General features: G+C 51.8%; 5 protein-coding genes across 5 annotated transcripts; 2 read left to right on the plus strand and 3 right to left on the minus strand.

Moving 5' to 3' along the window:
* Positions 1-1,653: 1,653 nt before the first annotated feature.
* Positions 1,654-2,754, minus strand: KVR01_006242 (uncharacterized protein; the record flags this gene model as incomplete). Its single annotated transcript, XM_044783818.1, has 4 exons — positions 1,654-1,674; positions 1,737-2,267; positions 2,321-2,625; positions 2,688-2,754. 4 exons carry the CDS (start codon positions 2,752-2,754, stop codon positions 1,654-1,656), a joined length of 924 nt encoding a protein of 307 aa, XP_044645045.1.
* A 502-nt stretch (positions 2,755-3,256) lies between these two features.
* KVR01_006162 (uncharacterized protein) lies at positions 3,257-4,207 on the plus strand (the record flags this gene model as incomplete). The annotated part of the gene is made up of 3 exons (XM_044784158.1): positions 3,257-3,656; positions 3,707-3,925; positions 3,987-4,207. 3 exons carry the CDS (start codon positions 3,257-3,259, stop codon positions 4,205-4,207), a joined length of 840 nt encoding a protein of 279 aa, XP_044644965.1.
* Positions 4,208-5,088: 881 nt separating this feature from the next.
* Positions 5,089-6,925, plus strand: KVR01_006478 (uncharacterized protein; the record flags this gene model as incomplete). Its single annotated transcript, XM_044793209.1, has 4 exons — positions 5,089-5,338; positions 5,414-5,806; positions 5,860-6,432; positions 6,492-6,925. The coding sequence occupies 4 exons, from the start codon at positions 5,089-5,091 to the stop codon at positions 6,923-6,925; spliced, it is 1,650 nt and encodes a 549-aa protein (XP_044645281.1).
* Positions 6,926-8,076: 1,151 nt separating this feature from the next.
* KVR01_006382 (uncharacterized protein) lies at positions 8,077-9,004 on the minus strand (the record flags this gene model as incomplete). Its single annotated transcript, XM_044783665.1, has 1 exon — positions 8,077-9,004. Exon 1 carries the CDS (start codon positions 8,902-8,904, stop codon positions 8,077-8,079), a length of 828 nt encoding a protein of 275 aa, XP_044645185.1. The 5' UTR covers positions 8,905-9,004.
* Positions 9,005-9,719: 715 nt separating this feature from the next.
* On the minus strand, positions 9,720-12,726 carry KVR01_006042 (uncharacterized protein; the record flags this gene model as incomplete). The annotated part of the gene is made up of 4 exons (XM_044784465.1): positions 11,628-12,726; positions 11,403-11,568; positions 10,477-11,337; positions 9,720-10,396 (listed from the first exon to the last, which is right to left on the minus strand). The coding sequence occupies exons 1-4, from the start codon at positions 12,579-12,581 to the stop codon at positions 9,720-9,722; spliced, it is 2,658 nt and encodes an 885-aa protein (XP_044644845.1). The 5' UTR covers positions 12,582-12,726.
* Positions 12,727-13,175: the final 449 nt, after the last annotated feature.

Raw genomic sequence — 13,175 nt, forward strand, 5'->3', positions numbered from 1 at the left:
AAACAAGCAGTGGACATCGAGACTGACCAGGCCGAAAAACACAAACCCTAACTGGGTACTACGGCCCATGTCGGAAAAGGCGCCGGAGCCGAGTCCTGGCGTCCCCCGAATCACGGTCACCACACCCGAGGGAGAGACTAGCTGGCCCAGGGACATGAACCCCTACATCTCCAGGCAGAAGCTAGCCTGTATCACCGAGCGGGTCACAAAGGCTCACGACGGCCCCATGCATGACGTACACTGCCAGGTCTTTGACCAATTATACCAGAGGGGCTTATACCAACGGCCTTATGGCAATCGACCGGAGATACTGTTCTGCACGAAATGTTTGGAGAGGCAGACGGAGATTGAGGATGATGAGGTTTTGTTTGTGCCCATGCCATCTTGACGCATTGCCAGCCAGGAGCCGGAGGTGATGGAATTTTGAATGAAGGCGGCGTGATATCGGTAGTACTATTTCGGGAAAGACTGAGAACGCCACTCACAGGCAGGCTCGAGTTAAAAGCAAGATATGATAGTCTATTGATTAAAGCACAATTTCCCGACTGAATCGGACCAGGGCCGCGAGGTCCTAAGCTTATAGTTTCGTTTTTAATCCCTATATATATAAAATATATATAGTACCTTTATATAATAGTAAACACTTACAACCTAATATTTAAAGAAATATAATATTAATAATAATAGAAAGAAAATATAATATATAAATATATAGTTAAACTTTATATTATATAAATAAAGTTAGAAAGTATTACTTTTAATAATATTATATTAAAAAGTTAATAAAATAGTTATATAATAAAACTAAAATAATCTTAAAATAACCTCTATAAAAAAAGAATTCTATAATATAAAACTTAATAAACTAACTCTTCCCTATTAATATACTTATTATATAGCCACTTAAATTTACTTTTATTAAATAAACTAAATATATTATAATTCTTATTTTAAATATATAGCTATTAATAAAATAATAATACTATAATAATAAACCTATTTAAAAGCCTTTCTATATAAATTTTATAAAAAATTAAATTTTTTTAAAAGTTGAATAGAGTTTATTTATTATATATTAAATAAATATTATATAAAGAAAGTAGAAATCTAGATATTTAAAAATTAAATCTTTCTTTTTTAAGTATATTACTTTATTATTAAAAATTTATCTACTTCTATATAATATATAAAGAATATAGTAAAAAAAAGAACTTTATAAAAAAAGTTAGTAACTCTATATATAAATCAATTTAAAAATATATATTAAATAATTATTAACTTTATACTTAAAATATAAGCTAATAATTAATTTAAAAGCTAGAAAAACAATAAATAAATAAATATATAGTTAAATAAAAAATATAATATGGTTAAAGCCAGGTCCTAAGCTTATTTGGGATGTTAGTGCTTAGCGGAGTATTCTAGAATACACATAGTCGATGGTCTGTTGGTTGGATATGGCTACACGACAGAACTACCAGTGTTGACGGGAAATAAAAGGAGGGATAAGAGATAGGTAGCGGCCTCAAACGGCGAGATGCATTGCATTACCACATCCATTAAATCTATTCAATTCTGACTCAAACGAGGAGTCCCCTCGCCAACGCTTTGCTCACTGTTGACGTGAAGCCTAGACTTGCACGGGCCCACCGCTCAATCTGTCCAGCCATCTCCCTGTCGCGACATGTATTCTTTAGCACACGTCAATCGTCGTCGAGATAATGACTTGAACTTACCAATCCCAGTAGATCTTGGCCCTTGAGGAACTCCTTAGCATTCTGCTCCCCCATCCACTGCGGCAGAGTCCGATCCACTCCCTCTTCCGTGTCGAAGAACCTGCCGCCCGTGATGAAAACCGCCCTTCCGTTGAGGCCCTTGTCGGTCGAGCACTGAAGCATGATCTTGCCCACATCGGCGGGTGTATTCATCGGCATCTTCTCTTTAACCCACATCTCCTTTACGCCCAGCAGTAGTTGGGTGTCTGTCGCCCAAGGGCAGAGTGCGTTGACCCGGACGCCGTATTTCCGCGGTGCCCACGGCCGCAGGGCTCGCATGAGGCCGATGACACCATGCTTTGCCGGCGAATAGGCGAAGAGGCCGGGCGCCTCAGTGATGCCCGCTATCGAGGAGACGAGCACGATGGATTTGGAAAAGTCGTTGCTCTCGCCTGAGGAATGGCTGGCCTTCATATACGCCAGGGCGATCCGGCAAAAAGATACGACACTGGTCAGATTTATGTCGATGTGGTCTTTCAATGGGACAGGCTCCTGAGGCAAAGATCAGCTCCCTACTCAACCGTCGAAGAAACTTGCCCACTCACACGGCGGACGGTCGCCAAGTCCAGATCCTCCGGCTCAAACCACCCGTCTGGCTCTTTGACGGCGGCACAGGACACGGCGACGTCAACACGGCCGTGATCCTTGAATGGCGCATCGAACAGGGCAAGCTGTGAGTCGTAATCCCGGACGTCGAGCTTTTGAAAGTGTACTGAGCCTCCTGTCTCTTGCGGTTGTAGTTCTTGCTCGACTGCCTTGCCTTTTGCATCGTCCCAGTCTCCGAAGTACACATGGGCGCCATGCTTATGGTATAAAGCCACAGCCGCCGCACCGATGCCTTGCGCTCCACCTTGATTGGGGGTTTCATGTCAGCGTTCATTGGCCTAGCAGATGATGGGTGGCAGCTAGCACCTGTCAAGACGACAACCCTGCCCCTCAAAGTCTTGGCGTCATCCTCAGAGAAGTGTATCTCTGCCATCGTTACAGATTCAGGGGTTAAAGTAATCTTTACTAGGGCCGTGAGGTGTAGGAGATATGAGTTCAGAATTAATGGTACGATTCTGGATCCTGAGATCGCGTCAATCTTGACTGTTTCGCTACGCCTGCCGCGACGAAAAGGATATGAACCTCTCGGTTTATCATTTGTCGGCCGAGGGACACTAAGGTACCCGCATCGACGATAAGTAGACGAGACGTGGCTGCGGGGTTGTCCTCCTGACGGTCCAAGCATTGAAAGAAAGCCAAAAGCCACCGAAGTCTCGGCACCCAACCCGGCCGGATCGGCAGCTCGACTTCACCGTGTAGAGACCGGGTCAACTATATCTTTTGGGGAGAGGAGAGATCCCGGACACACAGCCAAGGCTAAAACCAGTTACCAGCACAAACGACCGATTCTCTACACGCCTCTTCTGCATTTACTTTGCCTCAACACATCCTTGTCGGGTAACTTGAGCAAGATTCGAGATTCCACGACGATCAGAATGAACGGCGGAACAGCCGATGGCCATGTCCAAAAGACAATCATCGTGACGGGGGGTGCAAGCGGCATCGGCCTCGCGATGGTCGAGCACTTTGCTTCCCAAGGAAACAACGTCGCTGTCTTTGATGTGAACCTAGAGGTCGGCAAGCAGGTCGTTTCCAGCGTTGCGCAGAGTCACCCAAAAGCCAAGATACTGTTCAAGAAATGCGACGTTTCGTCGTGGCAGAATCAGGCAGAGGCCTTCAAGGATGTGTACAGCGAATTTGGACGGGTCGATATCGTCATGGCAAACGCTGGCATTTCTGAACAGGGAGGAAGCGCCATGGCAAGCATAGAAGAGGATGAGCCCAAAGAGCCCAACCTGAAGATCATGGACGTTGATCTTACTGGCGTCATTTACAGTGAGTTCTTACCCCTGCAACTCTTGAACCTAAGCTGAACCGTTTTACAGCCGTGAAACTGGCGATACACTACATGAACAAGAATGCATCAGCCGGCCCGTCTCGAGGCTCAATCATCTGCACAGCTTCCAACGCCGGCTTGTACCCATTTCCAGTGTCGCCGCTCTATGCAGCTGCAAAGGCTGGGGTCATAGGCCTCGTCCGATCAACTGCACCGATCGTGGAACGACACAAGATCCAGATCAACGGGTTGGCCCCTGCGGTATTAGGTCGGATATACAATTCCCCCAGCCTATGCTCCCGGACTCTCCGCTGACAAGACCGCGCTAGTAACGAATATCGCGCCGAGCAAAGAGTTATTCGAGGGCATGATCATTACACCAATGTCGACTTTGATCAAAGGTGTCACAAAATTTGTGGACGATCCAAAGCTGAATGGCGAACTGGCAGAGATTCACGGAGACAGTGCCACACTTCGGCCGCCGCACGACTACATCGATGAGGATAGTAAGAAGAATCTAGAGAGGTTCTGGAGCTTAGGTTACGCCTGATTATGCATGGTCGTAGCGATAAGGAAATGAGAAGTCTGACAGGTGTCTCTCATACATAAATCTGACCTATATAGGCTTGTGGAATGATGACCGCAGCGGCTCAATAGCACGATAATCCCTTCACCCCGATGTGACCATCCCCTGACAGCTTTAATTCTAACAGTCCATACAGCATGATGTAAGCATCTTGGCGCTGATGAATAAATGAAATTGTCATACTATTAACTGCTGGCGATCCCCGAGTAAGCTTTTTCGATGCAGATTCTCTGGGCCCAATTGGTGAGCTCGGCACGAGCATTGCATCAAGTCGGAAAAGCATGTCGTGTTGCAGGACCAACCAGGGAAGAAATACGAAGGGCACACCAGATATATCACCCGAGATAACATGGCAAATCACAAACCCATCCCGGGGAAGCGAGATATTGCGGTACCAAGCGAAAGAACGTTGTCCCGCGCGCGCGCATCCAGACAAGGTTCATGCCGTCCTACCCCAGATCCACCACCCCGGCTTTCCCCCGCACGGCTGCACCCTAAATGCTTAGATCGTCCTCGAGTTCGGCTAAAATGGGAGCGTGCATCGCTGGGCCCTGCTTGAGCAATCGCTGACACAGCGACGTCTAAGGACCTCTGGGTGGTGCTGAAACACACGGGTGACAGCTGGCCCGCAGAAATCTGGCCATGATTTGACATGCCCAGGTGCCCAATGTTGGGGGGGGGGGTGCAGGGTGTGATTCTCGGGATATAACCTGGGACCCGGCATCCCATCCCACGGCAGACCTGTCGCGTTGTGTGCTGTGTAGTTTCTCCAGGCCAGTGGTGTCCACGTTCTTTGTTTTCTTGGACGAACAGATTGAAAATATACGCGCCTCGAGCAAGCCAAGATGCCTCTGGGAATTCTCGAAGACCGCCATTTGGAGCATGTCCCGGGCACGTCGCCCTTGAATGAGCTGGGACACATTGGGGTTGAGGACACAGCAGGCATCGATTCCAACTTCCTCAAACACGACCCGAGTGGGAAGATCGTCCTCGTCCCGCAGCCGTCAGATTCGCCTAATGACCCTTACAACTGGCCAAAATGGAAGAAGAGGATGTTCACGGTTGCCATAGCCTATGGCTGTGGATGCGTAGGAGGTACGCCGTCCACATTTACTTTCTCTCCTCAAAACACAGACTCGACTCGAGCACGTCACTGACGCGCTCATGCAGCCGTGGGTCCTCTACTTACAGCCGCCCTCGCACCGCTCGCCGAAGAATTCCAAATCCCCTTGCAGCAATTCACCCTCGGTCTCCAGGGCTCGTGTATTGTCGCCATCGCCGTGTCTAGCCTGGTCTGCAACACGTTGGCTGTCAAGATAGGGAAGCGACCGATCTACATCGTCACATCCGTCCTCCTCATGATCTCATGTTTCTGGGCCGCCGCTTCCGAGTCTTTCGGCTCCCTCGCTGCGGCGCGAGCGGTCCAGGGCTTTGCCATGGCTCCCATGGAGGCACTTGTCCCGGCGTCCATCGCCGATATCTGGTTCGTCCACGAGCGTGGCTTCCAGTCAGCCGTGTTCAACCTCGGTGTGCTAGGTGGCATCAATCTGGCCTCTCCTATCGGTGAGTCATGGTCAAATCAAGCAGGTGAATGCAGGATGACTAAATAGGGACAGCTGGTGCCATCATCCAATACGGGTCCTACCGAATCTGCCTGAACGCAATGGGCGGCGCGTTCGTCGTGCAGCTGATACTCACCGTGCTCTTCATGCCCGAGTCAGCCTACCACCGCAGGGGCGCCATCGACATCGATACCACGGACAAGTCTTTCAGCCAGATGCTCGAGAAGAAGACCGAATTCGAGCACACCGAGGAGCAGACGTCCGGTAGCCCTACCACGGAGGCCAGCAACGAACCGAGAAAGACGTTTCTGCGCGAGCTCCTACCCTATGACGGATACTGGGACAAGACATCCTTCTGGCGCACGCTCATCCGCCCCTTCTTCTTCCTCGGCTCGCCCATGGTCTCCTGGGCAACCCTGCTGTTCACGACCTGCATCTCCTGGCTGGTCCTCATCTCCATCACGCTGTCTCAGATCTTCTCGGCGCCGCCGTACAACTTCTCCATCACCGCGGTCGGCGCTTCAAACCTGTCCTCCTTCGTGGCCACCCTGATCGGCACGGCCCTAGCCGGACCTCTCATCGATGGCTTGGCAAAGTTCATGTCAAAGAGGAACAGGGGTATCTTTGGTAAGTAGTCCTCGGTCCACCCAAACCATGATGAAATAGTCAGCTGACACCGCCCACAGAGCCCGAGTTCCGATTGCCCATCATGACGACCTACCTCTTCCTCACCGCGGCGGGCTTCTTCGCCTGGGGCCAGTCGCTCTACGCGCAGGAGCCCTGGCCCGTCCCCGTCATCGTGTGCCTCGGCCTGATCAACCTGGGCGTGCAGCTCGGCACCACGGGCGTCGTGACGTACATCGTCGACTGCCACCGTGAGCAGGCAGCCGAGGCCTTCGCCATCATGAACTTTGTCAAGAACCTGTTTGCCTTTGGGATGACCTTTTACGCCAACGACTGGATCATGGTGCAGGGGGTGCGCAACTGCTTCTTCGTCATCGGGGGCATCACCGCGGCCGTCGTGCTTACGACCATCCCCATGTATATGTTTGGCAAGAGGGCTAGGAGCTGGACTTATCGGCATCAGGTCATCACCAAGATTGTGGAGTGGGGCCGTTGATGTGGAACTGCAGAGTTGCGTCTCATCATGGTTGTATTCATTGGGTCAGTGTCATGGCAAAGTTGTGATAATCAGTAATGGGTATTATTATCTTGAATATCTCTATGGTAGTAGAGAGACACTCGGGGTTACTTGTTATGCTAAACGTTCGAGGCAAATGCCTTTCTCAGTAACGAGACGCGCCTGGGTACACATCCACCCGCAGTCACACAAGCTCTTCGCGCCCAACTCGGCTAATAAGCGACAAGGGCAAAAACCGATTAGTCCTGAATGACGCCGGACAGTGTGTCCAAGCAACTCGTCCGAGCCGTGGTATCTTGAGGTCCCCGTTGAATGTTTACCTAGGTATGCCTCACCGGCGCCGATAGTTGGTATCTGCCAAGCGCGGTTCCCGCCGATGTCTCACCCGTACTGAGCCATTGTGAGTGAGGTGGTGGAGAAAGGGCGGGGAGCTGCACTGCATGCGTCTAGCCGTCTCCACCTTGCGATGGCGCCACAATCCCAACCCCACCCCTTGCTGACGGGCAATCTGGAGCTCATGTACTTCACCCACCCCTCGCACAATGACAGTCATGATAGTTTAGTGGTAGAATCCAGGCTTCCCATGCCTGGGGCAGGGGTTCGATTCCCCTTCATGACAGTTTTGTTTTGTTTTGCTTTTTTCCCCTCGAGTTTTGGACCATACCCAGTCAGAGCCAGTGGAGGCGTGAAGAACCCCGTTCCGGTTAGACCACTGGCGCACGAAATGGCGGTGCTGGTTATCGATGCATGCGGATTCCGGAACTCCCAAGCTCTGGCGGCTTGGACCGATATTCGCGTTGGCTACTGACATATCAGATTTGTTGGTAGTTTCCTTAAATTGATCCATCTCTCTGCCGGAGAGTTATTCGCCTAATGCAGTGAAGCCCAGTCAACATCATTCTCGTAAAACACAAATGTCACCGATATTTACGGAGACACGAGGTCTAACGTGGCATCTAATGATCTTGATCTACACGGAATTTAAGGCAATTTCTGATCTGCGTGGAACTAGTTTGTATTGATTGTCGCCAAATACCTGGATGTCTGTCTCAAGGCTGTGCCAAAGATATATATGAGGCAAGACTAACTAGTGTCGTATACGCTTCGAACGAGAAAGCATATACAAGAGATCACAATAAAAACCCTGACTCTTTCGATTGTCCGATCGTGTAGACTCTATCAATCTTGAAATCGGCCTCCACAGCAGATGCATAACCCTTTTGGTTAGCAACAATCCGCTTACCGTGCTTGTCTGTAAAATCACAATTAAAGTGAGTATGCCCGAACGCCCAGAATACAACAGCCTGGTTGGCCCAGCATTGTTCCTGGCTCAGGTCCGTAGCGAAAGCCGACGATATGGGACCTCCTCTATGCCTCGGCGCAACAGCCTGTTCATCCAGCGTCGGGCTGTAATGAGAAAACACCGCAATCTTCCGTTGTGGCTCGGCCTCGGATATAGTTTTGACTTGGTCATTTAGCCAATCCAGGTCGGAGCGGTGAGCGGTGATGTGGTCTTCGACTGCCCAGTCTCGGGTCTCACGAAAATCGCGCATCCGCTTGTCCACCTCAGGCCGCTGGGAAGATACTATGTTCGAAAAGAGCGTGCAGCCAAGTACCGTGAGAGTGTCGTTCACGTCCCAGCGACCCTGGTCGAGGAGCATGAAATTGCCAATGGTTGATGATTTCCGCAAATTCTGCATTCTCGCTTCAAAGGCGCGGACACGAGCCTTTGCTGATTCCCGACTGGTCCCATGTGGCTCGTGGTTGCCGAGGATGAAGATGACGTTCCAGTATCGGTTCAATTGAGATTCCAGGAAGTCGAATAGACCGTCATGGGTGACCTGTCCGATATCCCCGAGGAGGGCTAGGTTCTGTGCGCTGTGTTTGATGGGGAGGTTGTACGAGCTATGAGTCTCGAGATGGAGGTCTGATAAAATCTGGAATGATGTTGAAGCCATATCTGGCTGTGGGCTTTCCTTTGAGATAGGATAGGACTAGAAATGAAAGCAATCAATCTTCTAATTAATGCTGTTTATTCGTGGATAAGAGCCAAGCCACTTCTTGTGTGATGTTGGCTGCAGCCTAGGGCGTATGTGCCCAGGTGGACACGGTTTAGAAAGTAATAGTGGATCTCTTAGTTGCATAAGTGATGTGTGGCGGGGGTATGAAGGCTGCCCAGGTATCTTGTGGCTGTGGGTCAAGGCTCCATCCAACTTTCACTCACCTGCATCTCTTGTCATCCACATATCACCATCCCCCATCAATATGCTTCTAGGCCAAGCTTGTGCACAGGACTATAAAGAAACCTGCTGACCCCCTCTGTCGCCTCGCTACCTGCTGGCGCGTGGTATTTGAACCTAACGGGAACAACCACTGTGATACCGTGCTACCCAAAGCTTCCGCAGCTGTTCATTAGTCTCATATCAAATACATTTACGGCTACTTAGATGTTGTTAAAGAGCCAAGGTTCCGAGAAAAGTTACCTCGAAGCGTCCAGTTGTTCAATTTCAAGAGAGTCAATGCCCCAGGGTGGCTTGGGGACCGAAGAATTGAGGACACATTCCTATCAAAAGGAGTTCCTCAATCATAGGGGGAGGGCACCTAAGATGATTGTGGTGCATTAAAATAAACGCTTTAATGTCATAACGTTTTCGAGACATAGACTATAGTAAACTTAAATATAAGTACAATTTCAAACTCGGCCGCAGGTCCAACACTTGGACTCGGTATCTGACGAAGAGAAAGAAGTATAGGAAATCGGAATCATCCAATGTTACGACGACGGCCTCGCAAGCGCATCCAACAACGTCGGGCTGCCAGTCAGCGTAAAGTTGAACGTCAGCTGAGAGTCATAGTCGAACATCATCTCATAGTCGCCCGGGTAGAGCAGCAGATCGCCGTTCTCATCGGCGCGCGCGAGCGCCCCGAGGTTGATGTCGAGCTCCACCTCCTGCGTCTTCCCGGGGGCCAGGCCGTGCACGCGCGCGTACGAGACGAGCCACTTGTTGGGGTACGGCGCCGGGCCCGCGTTGGGGGTCCTGAGGAACAGCAGGGCCACGTGGTCGGAGGCGTAGTCGCCCGTGTTCTGGACGTTGACGCTGACGGTCGTCCACGCCGAGGCGTCGGTCGCGAACGAGCTGCTGCTGTTGGACGGGATGGTGCCGTTGGAGCGGCCGTGGACGAGGGAGCCGATGTCGTATGATGCGTCCGGCGTGACGGCCCAGGACGAGCTGAAGGTTGTGTAGTGCAGCCCGTAGCCGAAGGGCAGCACGGGCTCCTTGTTGTACCACTTGTATGTTCGGCCCGGGGATGAGTCGCTTGGGCGCAGGTTGGGGTCGTAGAGCGAGACTTCGTCGATGTACGCGGCTGGGTACTGGGTTGTCGTCAGCCGTCCGGCGACGGGCTTCTCGCCGGTGAGGATGTCGATGATGGCGTTGCCGCCTTCCTGGCCTACAGTGAGGAGACATGGCATTAGCTTATTATTTCTCTCGAGCTGGTGGCCTCTTGCTAGATTGATGATCAATACATACCGGGATAGCCGCCCCACACGATGGAGTTGACATTGGCGTTGCTCAGCAGCTCGGTGTCGTCGACCTGCCCGCCGCCGAATTGGACGACCACCAGCGGCTTGCCAACCTCTGACAGTTGCTGTATCAGGTCAAGCTGGTTACCCGGCCAGACGATGGACCTGCGGTCCAAGCTCTCGCCTTCGATGTTTGTGTCGATGCCGCCCATGTAGATAACGATGTCCGCCGCCTTAGCTGCAGCAAGAGCAGCATCAAAACCAGAGGTGTCCGAGCTGTCGATCTCGGTGCCCTGGGCATATGTCACGCTTGTCCACTGCACCTCTGCTGCCATCAGCGGGCTGATCAGGTACGGGGCAACGCCCTGGTAGTTGCCTTGCATCTGGGTGGTCGCGTTGGCCCACGGTCCGATCAGAGCAACTGAGCTGAAGCAGCTCGTCAGGGGGAGCGTCCCGTCGTTCTTCAGGAGCGTCATGCCCTCCCAGGCTGCTTGGTATGCCAGAGACTGGGCCGCGGGGGTGCCGACGTCGGACCACGACAGCGAATCGAACTCGGGCTGCCCGTCGAAATATCCGACGGTGAACAAGGCGTTGTAAAGCCTGGTCAGGGAGATGTCCATCTGGCTCTCGGTCGTCAGGCCGCTGGCCACGGACTCGTTGAGCAGCCTGTAGGTGCTGCCGCAGTTGGAGTCCGTGCCGGCGTTCAGGGCCACTGCCGCTGCCTTCTCCTTGCTATCGACGAATTTGTGAGGCTCATGGATGTCGTCCACGGCGCCGCAGTCCGAGACAACATAATGGTACGGCTCATCGAAGCCCCACGAGTCGCGGAGGAGATCTTGCAGGAGGTACTTGTTGGCGCAGGCCGGCTCTAATATGGCATCAGTCAGATAATTATGGATAGATACGCGGACCCTTTCATCAGTATTTACTAACCGCCGAAGACCGCGTTGTAAGCGCACATGACGGAGCCAACGTGGGTGTCTCTGACACAGGTCTTGAAAGGCTGCATGTAATACTCGCCCAGGTCCTGTTGGGTGGGGTCATAGTTCTGTCCCTCGCGGTTGGTCTCGACGTCGTACACGGCAAAGTGCTTGCATGTCTATCAATCTTGCAGTCAGCTACCCGGATTTCGTGACAGGCTGAGACCCCCGTGCTTACCGCGATGATCTGCTTGTGGTCGGTCTTGTCGGCACCCCCCTGAAGCCCAGGAATGAGCTGCATAACGTAGCTCTGAAGGTGGAAACTGTCCTCGCTGGGTACTTCGTGGCCTCGGCCCCATCGGGGGTCCAAGAAGGTGTTGATGTTCGGGGTCCAGAAATCATACCCAGCCCGCTTGTAGTTGGCGAAGGCGCGAGCTTCCTTGCCGACGGTAGATGAAATTTCATGGATCAACTCGTCATCGAATGCAGATCCCGTAAGAATAGGAGATGGGAAGCTCGTGGCGTAGCTGAAGTCGGAGCCGTTTGGCGAGGTGAAGCCGACGCCGGGGCTCGTGGCGACGCCGTGCAGAGCCTCTGACCACCACTCGTAGGATGGCAGTCCAAGTCTCGACACGCCAGCCGCAGAGTTGATCAGGTTCTCGGCCTTCTCCTCGACAGTCATCTGTTCAAGAAGTGCTGCGATACGCTCCTCCTGGGTGAGCGAGGTATCGCAGGCCTTGTTGGAGCAGAAGGGCTGTGTCTGGCAGACGGGGTCTCGGTGGCCCTGAGGCAGCGGGCTGGGATTGGCGTTGCTGATCGAGTACAAGTTGATGAAGTAGTTGCCTCCGCATACCTCAGATGAGTTACCTGAGCAGGGGTATGAGCAGGTGCTCGAGTTCTGGGGCACTTCGGTCGCGATCGGGTTGATGCTGCTGCCACAGTAGCATTCCCTCCCGAATTCGGTACCAGAAATGTTGTAGCCGGAGTAGCCACAGGCATCGGCGCAGGATTTGGCGTCATTTTGCGCGAGGGTTATCTGCTTCCCCCCGAGAGTGCGCGTGTCACTGTCAGTATAGCATCCAAGGGGTGTGAAGGAGGCGTCAATTTCCTGCGGGCGGCACGCATTTTCCTGGGCGGAGGTGCTCAGGCCGAGCGATAGTATAGTAATGCATGATAAAACGAAGGTGCGCATGGCGTAGTGTGCCCAGCGATGAGATGTTGATGGTTGTCGATGGAGACAGGGCCGAGGAGATGTGCTTCGTGCTTGTTTCTATATAGTCGCCATAGTTTGAGTGACGTCTATTTTGATCCCTATGTAAGCTCCAATAAAGTCTGGCCTCGCAGGCCGGCTAATTACAGTTATCGTCGATCGACCTTCCTGCAGGCCCCGCCCAGCTGCCCTTAATAAATGCTACCACACGGAGAACTCCAGTCTTGTCGTGTTGCCGACCTATTACCGGTCACGAGGACGTCGGTGTTCACAGCGTACTCAGGGGGAAAAGTCCAACTATATCCGGTGCTGTGAACAATCAGCCAAGGCTTTCTCAGCCAGCCAAGTTAGGCTTTATTGCACATGCTGCAGGTTACGTGATGTAACACTCTATTCAGTCCCAGTCTGCCCAGGTGTGGTAGGCATTCGTTTTGTTTCCACCAAAAATAGAAATTAGATAAGGATTTAAATGGTTACCACTATATGAAGGCACCGCATATGTGTTTATGTGTGTGAAGATTAGTAACGAAACCACCTACTCAGGATCCCATCAGCCTCTGGTGTGGTTGTTTGATC

Source organism: Diaporthe batatas (assembly GCF_019321695.1).
Source record: "Diaporthe batatas strain CRI 302-4 chromosome Unknown Contig00006, whole genome shotgun sequence".
NCBI classification, from domain to species: domain Eukaryota; kingdom Fungi; phylum Ascomycota; class Sordariomycetes; order Diaporthales; family Diaporthaceae; genus Diaporthe; species Diaporthe batatas.